Here is a 14,244-nt window from a genome sequence, read left to right on the forward strand (position 1 = left end):
GCTGTGGCTTTTTTTTTTTTAATTTTCCATTCATCATCCTCTTCATAGCTGACCTTATTTCCTCCTTGGTAATCCATTGCACTTCCTGATTCACTATCTCCACATCATCCAAACTCTTCTCTCTCTCATTCTTTTCATTCATAAGCCTCTCAAAGTACTCTTTCCATCTGCTCAACACACTCTCCTCGCTTGTGAGTACGTTTCCATCTTTATCCTTTATTACACTAAGCTGCTGCACATCTTCCCCAGCTCGGTTTCTCTGTTTAGCCAATCGGTACAGGTTCTTTTCTCTCCCCTTAGTGTCCAACCTCTCATACAACTCATCATACACCTTTTCTTTAGCCTTCGCCACCTCTCTCTTCACCTTGTGCCTTATCTCCTTGTACTCTTGTCTACTGTCTGCATCTCTCTGACTATCCCACTTCTTCTTTGCCATCCTCTTCCTTTGTATATTCTTCTGTACTTCCCCATTCCACCACCAGGTTTCCTTTTCCTCTTTCCCCTGTCCAGATGTCACACCAAGCACACTAACTACATCTGCTGTAGTTTCTCAACTGTCTGGTAATTCCTTACTACCACCCAGTGCCTGTCTTACCTTCTCCTTAAACTCAACCTTGCAGTCTCCCTTTTTTAAATTCCACCATTTGATCCTTGGCTCTACCCTCACTCTCTTCCTCTTCTTGATCTCCAACGTCATCCTACAAACCACCATCCTATACTGCTTAACTACACTTTCCCCTGCCACCACTTTGCAGTTTTCAATCTCCTTCAGTTTGACTCTTCTGCACAGGATGTAATCTACCTGTGTGCATCTTCCTCCACTCTTGTACGTCACCCTATGTTCCTCCCTCTTCTTAAAATACGTATTCACCACAGCCATGTCCATCCATTTTGCAAAATCCACTATCCTCTGACCTTCTTCATTCTTCTCCTTGACACCATACCTACCCATCACCTCCTCATCTCCGCTGTTCCCTTCACCAACATGTCCTTTGGAATCCACACCAATCACCACTTTCTGTGCCTTGGGTACACTGTTCATCACTTCATCTAACTCACTCCAAAAATCTTCTTTCCTACCCATTACCCCCCCCCTAACATGTGGGGCATATGCACTAACATTCATCATCAAACCTCCAATTTCCAGCTTCATAATCATTACTCTGTCTGACCCTCTTTTCACCTCCAAAACACTCTTCACATACTCTTCCTTCAGAATAACCCCTATTCCATTTCTCCTCCCATCCACACCATGATAGAACAATTTGAATCCACCTCCAATCCATCTGGCCTTACTCCCCTTCCATTTAGTCTCTTGCACGCACAATATATCCACCTTCCTTCTCTACATCAGATCGGCTAACTCTCTCCCCTTACCAGTCATACTGCCAACATTCGAAGTTCATACCCTCAGTTCAACTCTCTTTACCTTCCTCCTCTCCTCCTGCCTCCAGACATGTACCCCCCCCCCCCCTTCTCCTTCTTCTTCTTCGGTCAACAGTAGCCCAGTTTCCACCAGCACCCTGTTGACTAACAGTACTAGTGGCGGTCGTTGTTAACCCGGGGCTCGACCGGAATTTTTATTGTCTGCATATTGATTTGACAAAATTTTACACCGGATGCCCTTCCTGATGTAACCCTCCCCATTTATCTTGGGTTTGGGACCGGCACAAAGAAACACACTGGTTTGTGCATCATCAGTGGCTGGGTTATAAGAGATTCTATCATTAAGCAAGCTAAAATCAAAACCAGGAATTCAATAATTTTTCAACAAACCCTAAACGTGAACTAAAACTCAAAGTGAAAAAGGACATACTTAAAAGTTATTAACCAGAAAAAAGCTCTAAATTGTTTGTGGATAGCTACAATCTTGGATAAAGACTGGACATCAGTGTGATGCAACATTTTATCCCATCATTCCAATGAAGTCACATGCCATACAATTTCATGTCTTAGCAAGGTAAAGATATCAACCAAGATGGCAGTTGTAAAGAAACAAATATGGTAATGAAACAGTGTAATGTTATTTATAATAATAACAAAGAAATATCAAAACAGGAAACTTTCACTCTAATTAAATGGTCAAAAACTCTTACAGGTTGAGGAAAAACTAGAAGAAATGCAAGGGACAGGTAAAACAAAAATAAATATGAAATGTCATCATAACATAATACTTTCAGCATTTCTGTCAATGCTCCATACAGACTTTCTGCAATGTTATTGTGACCTCCTCTTTTGAAAAACTACAGCTTGGTCCTTCTATTTTCTCACAATGCACATTATTATCCCATTTGTCCTCATCACTCACTAGCATCTCCATGTTCTTCTTCTAGGTGTCCTTAATCCCATTACTATAAATCACGATGTTCCCTTCAGCATTTTCTAAAGCAATTCACACCTACTACATCCTGTCTTTCTTTTGCTACCGATCCTGAGGCCATTTCATTTCCATTTCTCATTCTGCTACTTACAGCCATTTCAAACTCACGTCTTTCATACCTGCTTTTCTGGCTTTTCACTTTACTTCCTTATAGACCACCTTGTCACTTTCTGCATTTGTTTTCTGACACTTCTTATAGCATTTCATGTTTTCGTGAATTCACATGTCAACCTCTGCATTCCATTTGTGTATAATACCTAACTATCTATGGATAAATTGTGTGTTAGTTAAAAGCAGGGGGAGCCACCCTTGCACCATTTCCATATTGTTTAGGTCATATATCAGTGGTTTGGACTAAGAACAACCTTACCAATAATACGGCAATATATGATATGCCAATAGTTATTTCTTAAAATAATTCCACATTACCACAGCCACATTTAATTTATAACATGTTTCATGTCACAAACACTTGATATTCAGACTCTGCATTGCTGGATTTGTGTTTCACAGTCCCAGATTTAAGTCACTTCTCTGTACAAACAGTTGTCACACATATGCATGTGAGGCAGTTAAATGGCTTGAATGAGGGTAATTCTATGCCAGACCAAGAGGTGGCAGATTGCGCTAAACCTTTCTCTCTTTTCACTGCAGACCAGTTTCGAGATATTCTGCCTGGCCCTGATGATGTCACTTCTGGTTTTGAGCCCGATGTCGTCACTTCTGGTCTCAGCTTCTGCCTTCCTTTAAAACCACCATCTTTCTCATCCAAAGCAGTTCTGTTCTGGAATCAAATCTGTACTATTGTGCAATCAATTTTCAAATTTGCAGCCAGGCTTCAAGTACACAGGAGGCTGTCCCCAACCTTTTTCTGGCTCTTGTCTATTCATTTGGCACAGCTTATCTGTGAAAATAGTGTAAGAAACTCTCAACACAAGTGTGGTAGGCATCCGAGTCTGCACCCAAGTGCTATGGGAAATACAGCAAATACAAGGAGAGATTTAATGTGAATGCCCTTCTAAGTGAGATGATTTGAAAAAAAACAAAGGTGAATGAATTAGACAGGCTGAGGGAAAAATCTGACCTCTTGCCTCTTTCAATGATATAGAATTAAAAAAAGGGAGGTTGGCCAATGTGTGAACATTGTATTTCCAGTGATACAATACAATTTTAATGTGTTTAGATGAAGTAGGAGATCAACAGTAACCTTGCATTTCTGTTTAAATGCCAACTAAAAATTCACATGAGCACAATGTAGTGAAAAGGTTAGAGTCACAAATAGCAACTCTGAAAAAAAATCCTATTGCTTGTAAATGCATCATTAATGGATTGCCTCTGCCTGGATTGGCTCTCCAGGTTGACGTCACAATGAATATAAAAGACTTTTGCACAGAGATGAAGATCATTTTGACAGGAGAGAGACTTCATTTCAAAAGATGTGATGAAAAGTACTGAGAGGGAGTGAGAAAGAGTCAGATGGAAGTAAAAATTGGTACTCAGCACTGTGTTGTCCATGTTGCCAAATTGTAATATAATACATTCACAATTCGACCACTATCAGAATTGCTAAGTTATCAGTCCTTGTAACCCATTTTTTATCAAGGCGCTCTTAATGAGTGGTATTGGCAGAAAAAGCTTCGTGTGGTCATTAAGATTTGAACCTTCCCATTTGTACTTTTGAATTCACAGCATTCTAATCATTTACTTACCTGGCCATGCTGACCTCCATGTTTGTTTTCATGCACATACCACCACTACGTTCAGGTACAACTTTATTATATATCATTTGGTGTAATTTGTGATTGCATTTTAACTGTTTGTTGTTTCAGGGTAAATATATATATATATATATATATATATATATATATATATATATATATAATGCTGTAAGTAATTGGAGTCAATAAGAATTGTGAAAAGCATTACATATTATTAAAGCTCTAGTCAGTTTACTAAGAGCTTGAAGCTCGTTAGAAGATGTTCATTGTTCTTCAAATTGTTAAACGACTCCCTGGATAAAAATGTCAGGCCAACAGTGACTGGAAGATGAGTAAATTCTAGTTCCAGTTAAAAGATGATTTTGTCTTGAAATAAAAGGCAATAAACCAGAGGTCAGGTTATACAATGCAAATACAGTAAAGTTTGATAGTCTCAGCAGTCAGAATGAACTAAAACAAGATTGGAAAAGTGCTTGAAGAACAGACACAAACGCAAATAGGATTAGAATACAAATTTATTTTTAATGGCAGTTAATTACTCTTTGAGTAAATTGTAACAGAAATAAACAACAAAAATAAAACAAACTCATTATCTATAGTTCTATTACAAGTAGAAGCCTTTCAATAGATTTGATTTTATTACACTGACTCCATCAGTTTGAAGTCCAAGGCACTTTTGCATGAACAGGGTGAAGCCATTTCTAAAATGATGTCTGTTTCTGGTTTGTCATTGTCACCCCCATCAGCAACAGCAGTCCTGGAAAATTACAGCACAATTTATGATATCATTTTCAGATAATGGCAGATAATGAAGCATCACCCTTAAGATTTGGATTGCCCCCTGAAAAACCGAATCCCTTACTTGCGTAGTCAAGGGTCTCCCAGCAGTTATCTGAACTAATGTTAAAGACATGTTCTCCAGTCGCAATGCTACTTTCCTTTCTGTGTTGTGATGTGTGTTGTCTAATGATAGCTTTCTGCTCAAAATATTAGTGATGTAGGATTCAATTCTATCAATATATTCCTTTGTTGTTAGTACAAGTGTATTACATTAAATGCTCAGATTTATTGAACACATTACTGATTACTTTTTTATTTATTAAGGTTTTTGATCAGGAAATAGTGTTTCAGCCGAGTACAACACAAGTTTACTGTGTAAGTACCCATGCTTTCATATTAATCAATAATTAATGGACAGTCCTGCGGTGGGTTGGCACCCTGCCCGGGATTGGTTCCTGCCTTGTGCCCTGTGTTGGCTGGGATTGGCTCCAGCAGACCCCTGTGACCCTGTGTTCGGATTCAGTGGGTTGGATAATGGATGGATGGATTAATGGACATCATATTTTGCCCACAAGAACTCCTCTCCAGCCCTTGTCTATGAGTGGCCATAAACCTGTTTCTTTTATTTCTGTTATGTGTTCTTAGGGTCACTTATGCTACTGATAGTTCTACATTAAATAATGCTGCAACTGCACACTTTGTTACGTTTTACTTTTTGTTATCTGTTGGAGCTCGCCTGTTATTTTTCAAGGAAAATCAATTATATTGTTTTGAAATAGTCATCTTGATGCTTGTTTTTTTGTTTTTTATTTTTATTAAAGCAATCTGCAATAATCTTGTTGTAAAAACAAGAATCCAAGCCAGTAGATTACAAGAACAACTTTGTATATAATTGGACTACATTTAAAAGAAAGAGCAAAATTGATTAACTTCGGATTAATTTAGTTATTGGAGACTTTGTTTTAAACAATCAACTAAATGTTATTTTCTTGTAGCGTGTGATCTTTCCATATGGAAAAGAAATGCAAAGAGGTAAGTCACTGTTGAAATCTGTAATGACACCTGTATACCTGATGATGCATGAAACTATAGGACTTCATAATAGTCCTACAGCCCCACATATCTATATACAGCAGATTGTTTTTCAGAATTCTACTCTTGCTACACTCTTCCCATAACCAGTATCATCTTTGCTTGACTGCCTTAAAGATGTTTCCTCAAGAAGAATGTAAACTTAATTCCAGAGAATGTAAAATTGAATCCAGGAAAGGGAACAGGTCGTTATCAATATGAATCTAATCAAGCACAAAGCTGACATCACAGACAATTAATTGAAATGTATCATTTAGTGAAAAAATACTTGAAGGCCCACACAAAATGAACACAAATGCAAATTGTGAAATCATTGCTTTAGTTGAGGGTTAGGCTGTAGTTTATATGTGCTTTCTGGAGGACACAGCTGTCCAGAAACAGACATAGGAAAACTTAAAGCTACACTTATGAGCCGTCAATTATGTAGCTACAAAATTTCATACTTGGATATCATACCAGAGTGTGTGTTTGCTTGTGTGTAAACATATACACATATATATTTTATATACCAGTGTGTGTGTGTATTAATACACACACATATATATATATATATATATATATATATATATATATATATATATATATATACATATGTATACACATGTTAGTTTCACTTATTTATCAGTGGCAATATTCAGAAGTTAGGTAAGCAAATCTGCGGTGGGTTGGCACCCTGCCCGGGATTGGTCCCTGCCTTGTGCCCTGTGTTGGCTGGGATTGGCTCCAGCAGACCCCCGTGACCCTGTGTTCGGATTCAGCGGGTTGGGAAATGGATGGATGGATGGATGGTAAGCAAATTATTTTTCCTAAGGGAATGGCAGCCCCAAAGGATAATTTACAATGACCCAAAAATGAAGGGTGCGAGGTCACAATCACATGCCCAGCCTAACTCATTCCGGGACAATTAACTGTCACCAATTAATTGAACCTGCATGAGTGTGAACGTGGGAGGAAGACATTAGTACCCTAGGGAGAAGATTTGCATTCCTCTCTGACAGTGACCAGTCTGAACAAAGCCTATCTCCTGGAGCTGTGAGACAACAGTGCCTATTCATTGTGTTCGTCACTTACATTTTGGTTTGTGTTATATGATGTCACTTTCCAAGTTCAATAAAGTGCCAATATTAAATACTTATTGGCGGTTCTTGAAGTGGGGCGATGATTTTCCATTTTTGGTGTATACCAGTAGTAAATGGTTGCGTACCAGCACTTCCCGGTCTGACCTTCGAGGGATACCCACTATTTGATCTAATGTACACATATCATTCCAGTCAAAACTCCAAAACGGCCCCCTCCCACTTTCCACTGATCTAATGTACAAATATCATTGTGTTTGAAGCTATGGGGGGGAAAACCTACTTGATTAACACATTGGGTAAACTTGGGAGAACAAAGAAGCAGAGAGGATCGACACTGTTAGGTAGATGAAGGGGTAGCATTAAGAAACTTCAAAAGACCACTGATTGCAACAATTCCTTAGTATCCTGGAGATGATCACCAATAATTAAGCATATTATTTAACAAAACAAATTCACAAGCGTCATTTTTTTTTATATATTTTTCACTTAAAATCTTGCTTGCCACCTTCAAAAATTGCCACTGATTTTATGTGTATATGTGTGTATATACAGGTATACAGGTCATTGTGTAGGAATTGTGTATATATACATAACACATACAGATAAAAACACCTGTGCACATGCACACACACAAACACACACACATTTCCAAGATATTCCACTCCATGCAGATGTCATGTCAGTTGACCACTGGCAAACAGCAAAAACCATGTTTTGAGATAATTACAGTTTTCCTAAACTAAACATCTTTGATCTCCATTACAAAAACTAATACATCTTATAAATAACAGATAATCTTGGGTCAGAGCTTATGGAAAATACATTGGATGACTATGTTCTAAACTTATAGCTCTGTTTCAGTGGTCACATGATAAAACATCTACTGTACCTACTGTAAACTGAAGTAATCTGTCTAGTTGTAGATATATATATATATATATATATATATATATTTTACCTTAGGAAAACAAGGAAAATCCAAAACAAATAATAAAATAAAGCAAGGCATGTGCACATTGTAGTCATTTTATAAGTAAGGAGAGCAGAAGCAGGGTTGTATTCTCAATGCAGTAGTAATGTTTCTTGCATTGTTTTGTTATGAAAATGTTCAGGCTTTGGAGCACAGCACTCCTGCCACAAAGTGCTCAGGCCAAGAATAAATGGCTTTTTTTCACGGGGCCAGACAATGCTTATTTTCATAAAGCACAGGGGAAAAATGGGTTTTCAAAAATAGAGCCCCTAAAGTGACACTGAGTATAACCCTAACAAACAAAACATACTAATCACTGCTACATCCACAGGCAGTCAGTTACATTGTTGTAGTTTCATTTTTAAAGAATATTTTTTCAAAATTTTGGTTCTAAAAAAGGTATCTGCAGATGCTCAAATGTCAATATCATATTGTAGTAAATGTTTTTGTCTCATATTTATAATTTTGAAGGTATGATCTGGCTTGTTTCTAAGCACCCTGAAAATACAGTATCTGTCCAAACTAGGCCACTAACTTGGAAAACAAACCAGAAAAGCAGCTATGGAGACTGTCCTGTCCTTCATTAATACAGCAAAAAAGCACTGCACAAAAATGGATAATGAAGAACCAAGGAAAATATACATAACCTTTTATATAATTAATCCTTATAAAGTGACAAACATCAGATTTTAAGAAGAGCAATGCACCTTGTTCAAATTTTCACACCAAAAGCTGCCAGAAAGCAGTAAAAAAGACAGGAAAGCCTGAAACTGAAAGTCCTAAGTAATGTAGGCAGTAATGAAGAATATTTTTATTAAATTAGGTGTATCCAAGTGGTGATTTATAAAAAATATATAAGAGCAGAACATGAAACATTTAAAGAGGCTACCCATAATATTGAAATAATTTATGTATTGTGGTGAATACTGTAAATTAAATGCTCCATTTTATTTTTGCTCTTGTTTTATGTTCTTGTCAGATGAATTGGTAGATACTGGTAGAACCCAAACCTGCTGAAACAAAGTTATACTATTAAAGAATATTTTGTATATGTGTGTGTGGGTGTGTTTGTGTATATATACAGTACATACGCACACACACACAAGTATTCATAAGTGTATATGTTTATATACCTCATTCATATTGTGGTGAATGCAATCATAGACTGTCTGGTGAGAGGATGCTATTTAGGGAAGATGTAAAGTCGCATTCTAGAAGCCTTAATTTTATCCATTGGCTCACCTACAAAAGCCCTCCTGATAAAAACCATGGAAATCAAATGACCAAGAACATACTCTCTTCATAGTTCAAATAAGCTCCTTTGTCAATTACTCGTCCCAGTGGTAGGCAGAAACCCAACTGTTTCCCCAGATATTCTTCCCGTTTAAAGTACATCTTCTTTATTTCCTTCCCAAGCATGTGAACATATATTCACACTGGGTTGTGTGACAGTGACTAAGTATTGTGGCGGACGGCCAGGACCAATGCCTGGCCGGGACGCCCCTTCAGTATATGTTCAAGGGGAACAGACATGGACTATTCAATATCTCCCCCTGGACGCTGGATGGCCACATCCCTGGGTTGGAGCGGTGCCTCGGTCTCCCGCGGGGCTCCATGGGAATTGGAGTTTGGTGCAGCCCTGTTGGGTCCTGCAGTGGCCGCCAGGGGGTGCTGCAGATGGAACTCCTGAGCCCTTATGGGCAGTGTTTTCACTACACCCGGAAGTGCAGCCGGAACTCGGAAATCAAGCACCTGGAGCAATTCCGGGTGAACTTTAAAAGGGGCCAGCAGCCACCACTCCAGAGGCCAGAGTCGGGAGGAGGAGGATGAAGCTGCTGTGAGGAGTGGAGGAAAAGAAGAGTGTTTGTGCTTTTGTGTTTAGTTGTGTGTTTTGGGACTGTGATGTGCCTGTGGGACACGGGGAAGACGTGGCCCACAGGTGAAGCAAATAAAAGTTCATTTGCTTTTATATGTGCCTCTGGTGACAGTCTGTGTCGGGTCAGGTGCCCATATAGCGCCTTTGTTACAGTATTTTTAACAATGTTTGGGTCAGCTGTCATCATTCTTTCTTTCAGAAAGATTACTTGAATAGACAGCTTAAAAAACAAACAGCTGAAAGCATCATAGAAAAGAGCCAAAGCATGCTTAGCTGTGAGATACTTGGTATATGGGGCAAAGCAAGTCTCTGACTTTTATAGTTCCTGCTATCCTGGGGAGGCCATATTCAGAAGTCAGTCTTAAAGTTTTAGAAAGTCTTGATAAGCACCATATTCTGTCAACATTTTAGAGAAGGTAGGCTAAAGCTGATACAAAGCAGTAAAATAAATGGTATAAATTACGAAAATATGATTAATCCATTGGCACTATAACAGTGAATGTCAAAAAACACTTTAATTTAATTAAATGAGCTTCTCTGCCTTTAGAGAGCCAAATGCATTAATATCTGCTAAAAACAAAAACCCACGAACAGAAAAAATATGCTGTCATTCATTCTTCTAAACCTGCTTACTCAATTACAGAGTCAAGACAGTACAAATGTTAAATGAGACACAAGATCATCCCGAGACAAAAACATCAAGTACACAACTACATTCACTCATAACAGGCAAATTTATGACCTCCAATTAACCTGTCTTTGGGATGTGGCAGGAAACCAGGGCATCCAGAGAAAAAATGTGCAAGGGAAGATGCAAACTCCATAAAGACCACAACTCATGCCTCTAGACCCATAAGACAGCAGTTCTAATTAACTATGTTAGCATGATGCCCAACAGAACAATCTATCAAATGTATACCTGTGGAAAGTATGTGTCTAGCAGTGTCTAAAAACTGTGCATTTTTGCTACTGTCGACTTTTACACAACACTATGAAATACCTGCATTCTAGTTTCTTGAAAGAATCGCTTATTTTACCCAGCATCAGCTTTGCTGGCGCCTTGATTGTGCTTTGCAATGAAGGCTCTGAGTATTCACAGATTATGCTTTTAGTGCAGTTTACTTTGGCTATTTGAGAATATCAAAGAATCAATCTTAGCATCTTACAGAGAAGAGGAAGTCATTCCAGTTGGTGTCATTTTAAAAAGAAACTACAACAATCTAGCCAAACACAGAATAGGTCTGTGTACTCGCAGAAAAAATAACGTACTGCATTGTTCTGGAATGTTGTAGAAAAGCTGCTGTGTATTGGAAGTAATCCCACCCGTTATTTTGTTTTAAAAAGGAAGACCTTTTGGGTTTTGGATTGGTTTTGGACCCTAACCTATATGTTTTTGCCAAAGACCAAAAAGCTGATCTTTTCGGTAATACCTAAGATTAAAAATATTTTTACAATGATGATGCAGTTTGACATATTGAAATAGTCTGATCTATTTGTCTTCTTTGAAAAATGTTTCTAGATTCTAGGTATTAACATTCATCTCAGTGTAAGCAATTCTGAATTCAAAATGTCTCATGAACTGAGACATCAAATTGATAGCTGAGAGGGAGTAAGGATGTGACATTCAGCATGTTACAGTATATGTCCATAAAGAGAGAAAGATAACTGCAAATCTTCTAGTTTTCTAAGTATTCATATTCTTTTTTCTTTTCTTTCTGCATTTATGTCTAGGCAGCAGAGTTTCCATTATTTATAAGCCTTTTCAAAACCAAACCCATCTTGGGATTGATGGGATTGGGAAGGGTCCTAGTACTGAAGAATAAATGAACCATAATGTGTGCCTCATACTGCTAGAATTTTATTTTGGTTTCAATAAAAACAACCATCAAATTCATCTGAAACCTGAGCAATTTTAACAAAAAAAAAAAAAAAAAACAACAGAAAAACCTCAGGTGTTAAAAGTGTGCTCCATTTCAGAGGAGCATTCTTTTTCTGTGCTTTCTTTTTTTGTACATACACTTCAGAACCATGAGCAGCTATGCTCTCAGGTTAGCTTACCTTGGCAAGAAACACCCATAATCAATGATTTGCAAGGAAAAAGTGTTGAATTTTGCTTGGTTTACCTGCTGCTTCTGCTCAGCATGCATTGTACATTCATACGATAGTCTTCTTGTACCAGTTTTGCCCATACTCCCCTCGCGATGTTGCTGATCAGACATCTCATGTTCCATCTGAGATCACTCTTCAAGTTGATATTTTTTTCCGTGGCAGATCTCCACAGTGTTACTGGCTGAAGAAAAGGCTGTCTGTGTCATTCACTGTTGTGCAGATGGAGATTTTGTTTTGGTTTTTGTCTTATTTTACAAGGCTCTCCTACTCTTTCTTATGTCGTGTAATAGCCATTTTATTTGCCTTGCAAGAGGTAACCTATATAGCCAACAACAATGTGACATCAAAGATCTTTCTGTGTTCTTTTCCAGACAGGCCCATACAATGGACTCCTGTCTTGTACTTCTACCTTTCCTAATTATTGAGAAGAGGAGACTCTGCTTTAGTGATACTGTTTTTGTAACTGTACTAGTAGCTGAATAAAGCATCAGTTAATGTTCAGGGAAGATTAGCTGGCAGCCCAGATATTTAACAGCTGCTGGAACTTGTGTATGGAGTAGGAAATGAAGCTGAGCTGATTTCTAAAGGACTGTCAGAGAGGAGTGGTGATGCAGAAGAGAGTGGACAGTGGAACCTCCCTGGAGTTCCTGTGATTGTTCCTCCTGTCCCTGTACCTGCTCCAGCTCGGTTTTCTGCGATCACCAGTAGCAACTGTGCATGCTGAAGTCTCAGGGTCTCCGCTATCAACCCTGGCAGGGAATTGAAGCTTGATGTCAGCTGCTCCAGCTTACTCTCCAAGCTTACGATCTGCTTCTCTAGATCCTCACTGCGGTCATTGAGTTCTGTGATCAGGTCATACATTACATTTTGCATCTGGATGGTGGTAAACATAAGAATGAATATTAAGAAAATTAGTATTCTCCAACTTTAACAGATTTATTTAGATTATTCTAATTGCAACAAACCTTTTGTAAGGCTGATTTAATTACAATGATCAATTTAAACCTTTGGGCATACAGTCATATGAAAAAGTTTGGGAACCCCTCTTAATTCTTTGTATTTTTGTTTCTCATTGGCTGAGCTTTCAAAGTAGCAACTTCCTTTTAATATATTACATGCCTTATGGAAACAGTAGTATTTCAGCAGTGACGTTAAGTTTATTGGATTAACAGAAAATATGCAATATGCATCACAACAAAATTAGTGCATAAATGTGGGCACCCCAACAGAGATATTACATCAATACTTAGTTGAGCCTCCTTTTGTAAATGTAACAGCCTCTAGACACCTCCTATAGCCTTTGATGAGTGTCTGGATTCTGGATGGAGGTATTTCTGACCATTCTTCCATATAAAATCTCTCCAGTTCAGTTAAATCTGATGACTGCCGAGCACGGACAGCCTGCTTCAGATCATCCTATAGATTTTCGATGATATTCAAATCAGGGGACTGTGACGGCCATTCCAGAACATTGTACTTCTCCCTCTGCATGAATGCCTTTGTAGATTTCGAACTGTGTTTTGGGTCATTGCCTTGTTGGAATATCCAACCCCTGCATAACTTCAACTTTGTGACTGCTGCTTGAACATTATCCTGATGAATTTGTTGATATTGGGTCGAATTCATCCGACCCTCGACTTTAATAAGGACCCCAGTCCCTAAACTAGCCACACAGCCCCACAGCATGATGGAACCTCCACCAAATTTGACAGTAAGTAGCAGGTGTTTTTCTTGGAATGCGATGTTCTTCTTCCGCCATGCAAAGTGCTTTTTGTTATGACCAAATAACTCAATTTTTGCCTCATCAGTCCAAAGTACTTTGTTCCAAAATAAATCTGGCTTGCCTAAATGAGCATTTGCATACAATAAGCGACTCTGTTTGTGGTGTGAGTGCAGAAAAGGCTTCTTTCTCATCACCTTGCCATACAGATGTTTTTTTGTGCAAATTGCGCTGAATTGTAGAACGATGTACAGATACACCATCTGCGGCAAGATGTTCTTGCAGGTCTTTGGAGGTGATCTGTGGGTTGTCTGTAACCATTCTCACAATACTGCACATATGCCGTTCCTGTATTTTTCTTGGCCTGCCAGACCTGGGTTTAACAGCAACTGTGCCTGTGGCCTTCCATTTCCTGATTACATTCCTTACAGTTGAAACTGATAATTTAAACCTCTGAGATAGCTTTTTGTAGCCTTCCCCTAAACCATGATACTGAACAATCTTTGTTTTCAGATCTTTT

The 14,244-nt window shown here is 38.4% G+C and overlaps 1 protein-coding gene across 1 annotated transcript in view; it reads right to left on the reverse strand.

Annotated features, from left to right (window-relative positions):
• Positions 1–4,595: 4,595 nt before the first annotated feature.
• LOC114645537 (small conductance calcium-activated potassium channel protein 3-like) overlaps positions 4,596–14,244 on the reverse strand; it is a 340,671-nt gene continuing 331,022 nt past the window's right edge. Inside the window, exon 8 of the mRNA XM_051923803.1 lies at positions 4,596–12,877. Within this exon, the coding sequence (XP_051779763.1) occupies positions 12,533–12,877 (345 nt within the window). The 3' untranslated portion in view covers positions 4,596–12,532. The remainder of the gene's footprint in view (positions 12,878–14,244) is intronic.

This window comes from Erpetoichthys calabaricus, chromosome 2, assembly GCF_900747795.2.
Source record: "Erpetoichthys calabaricus chromosome 2, fErpCal1.3, whole genome shotgun sequence".
Taxonomy (NCBI): Eukaryota; Metazoa; Chordata; class Cladistia; order Polypteriformes; family Polypteridae; genus Erpetoichthys; species Erpetoichthys calabaricus.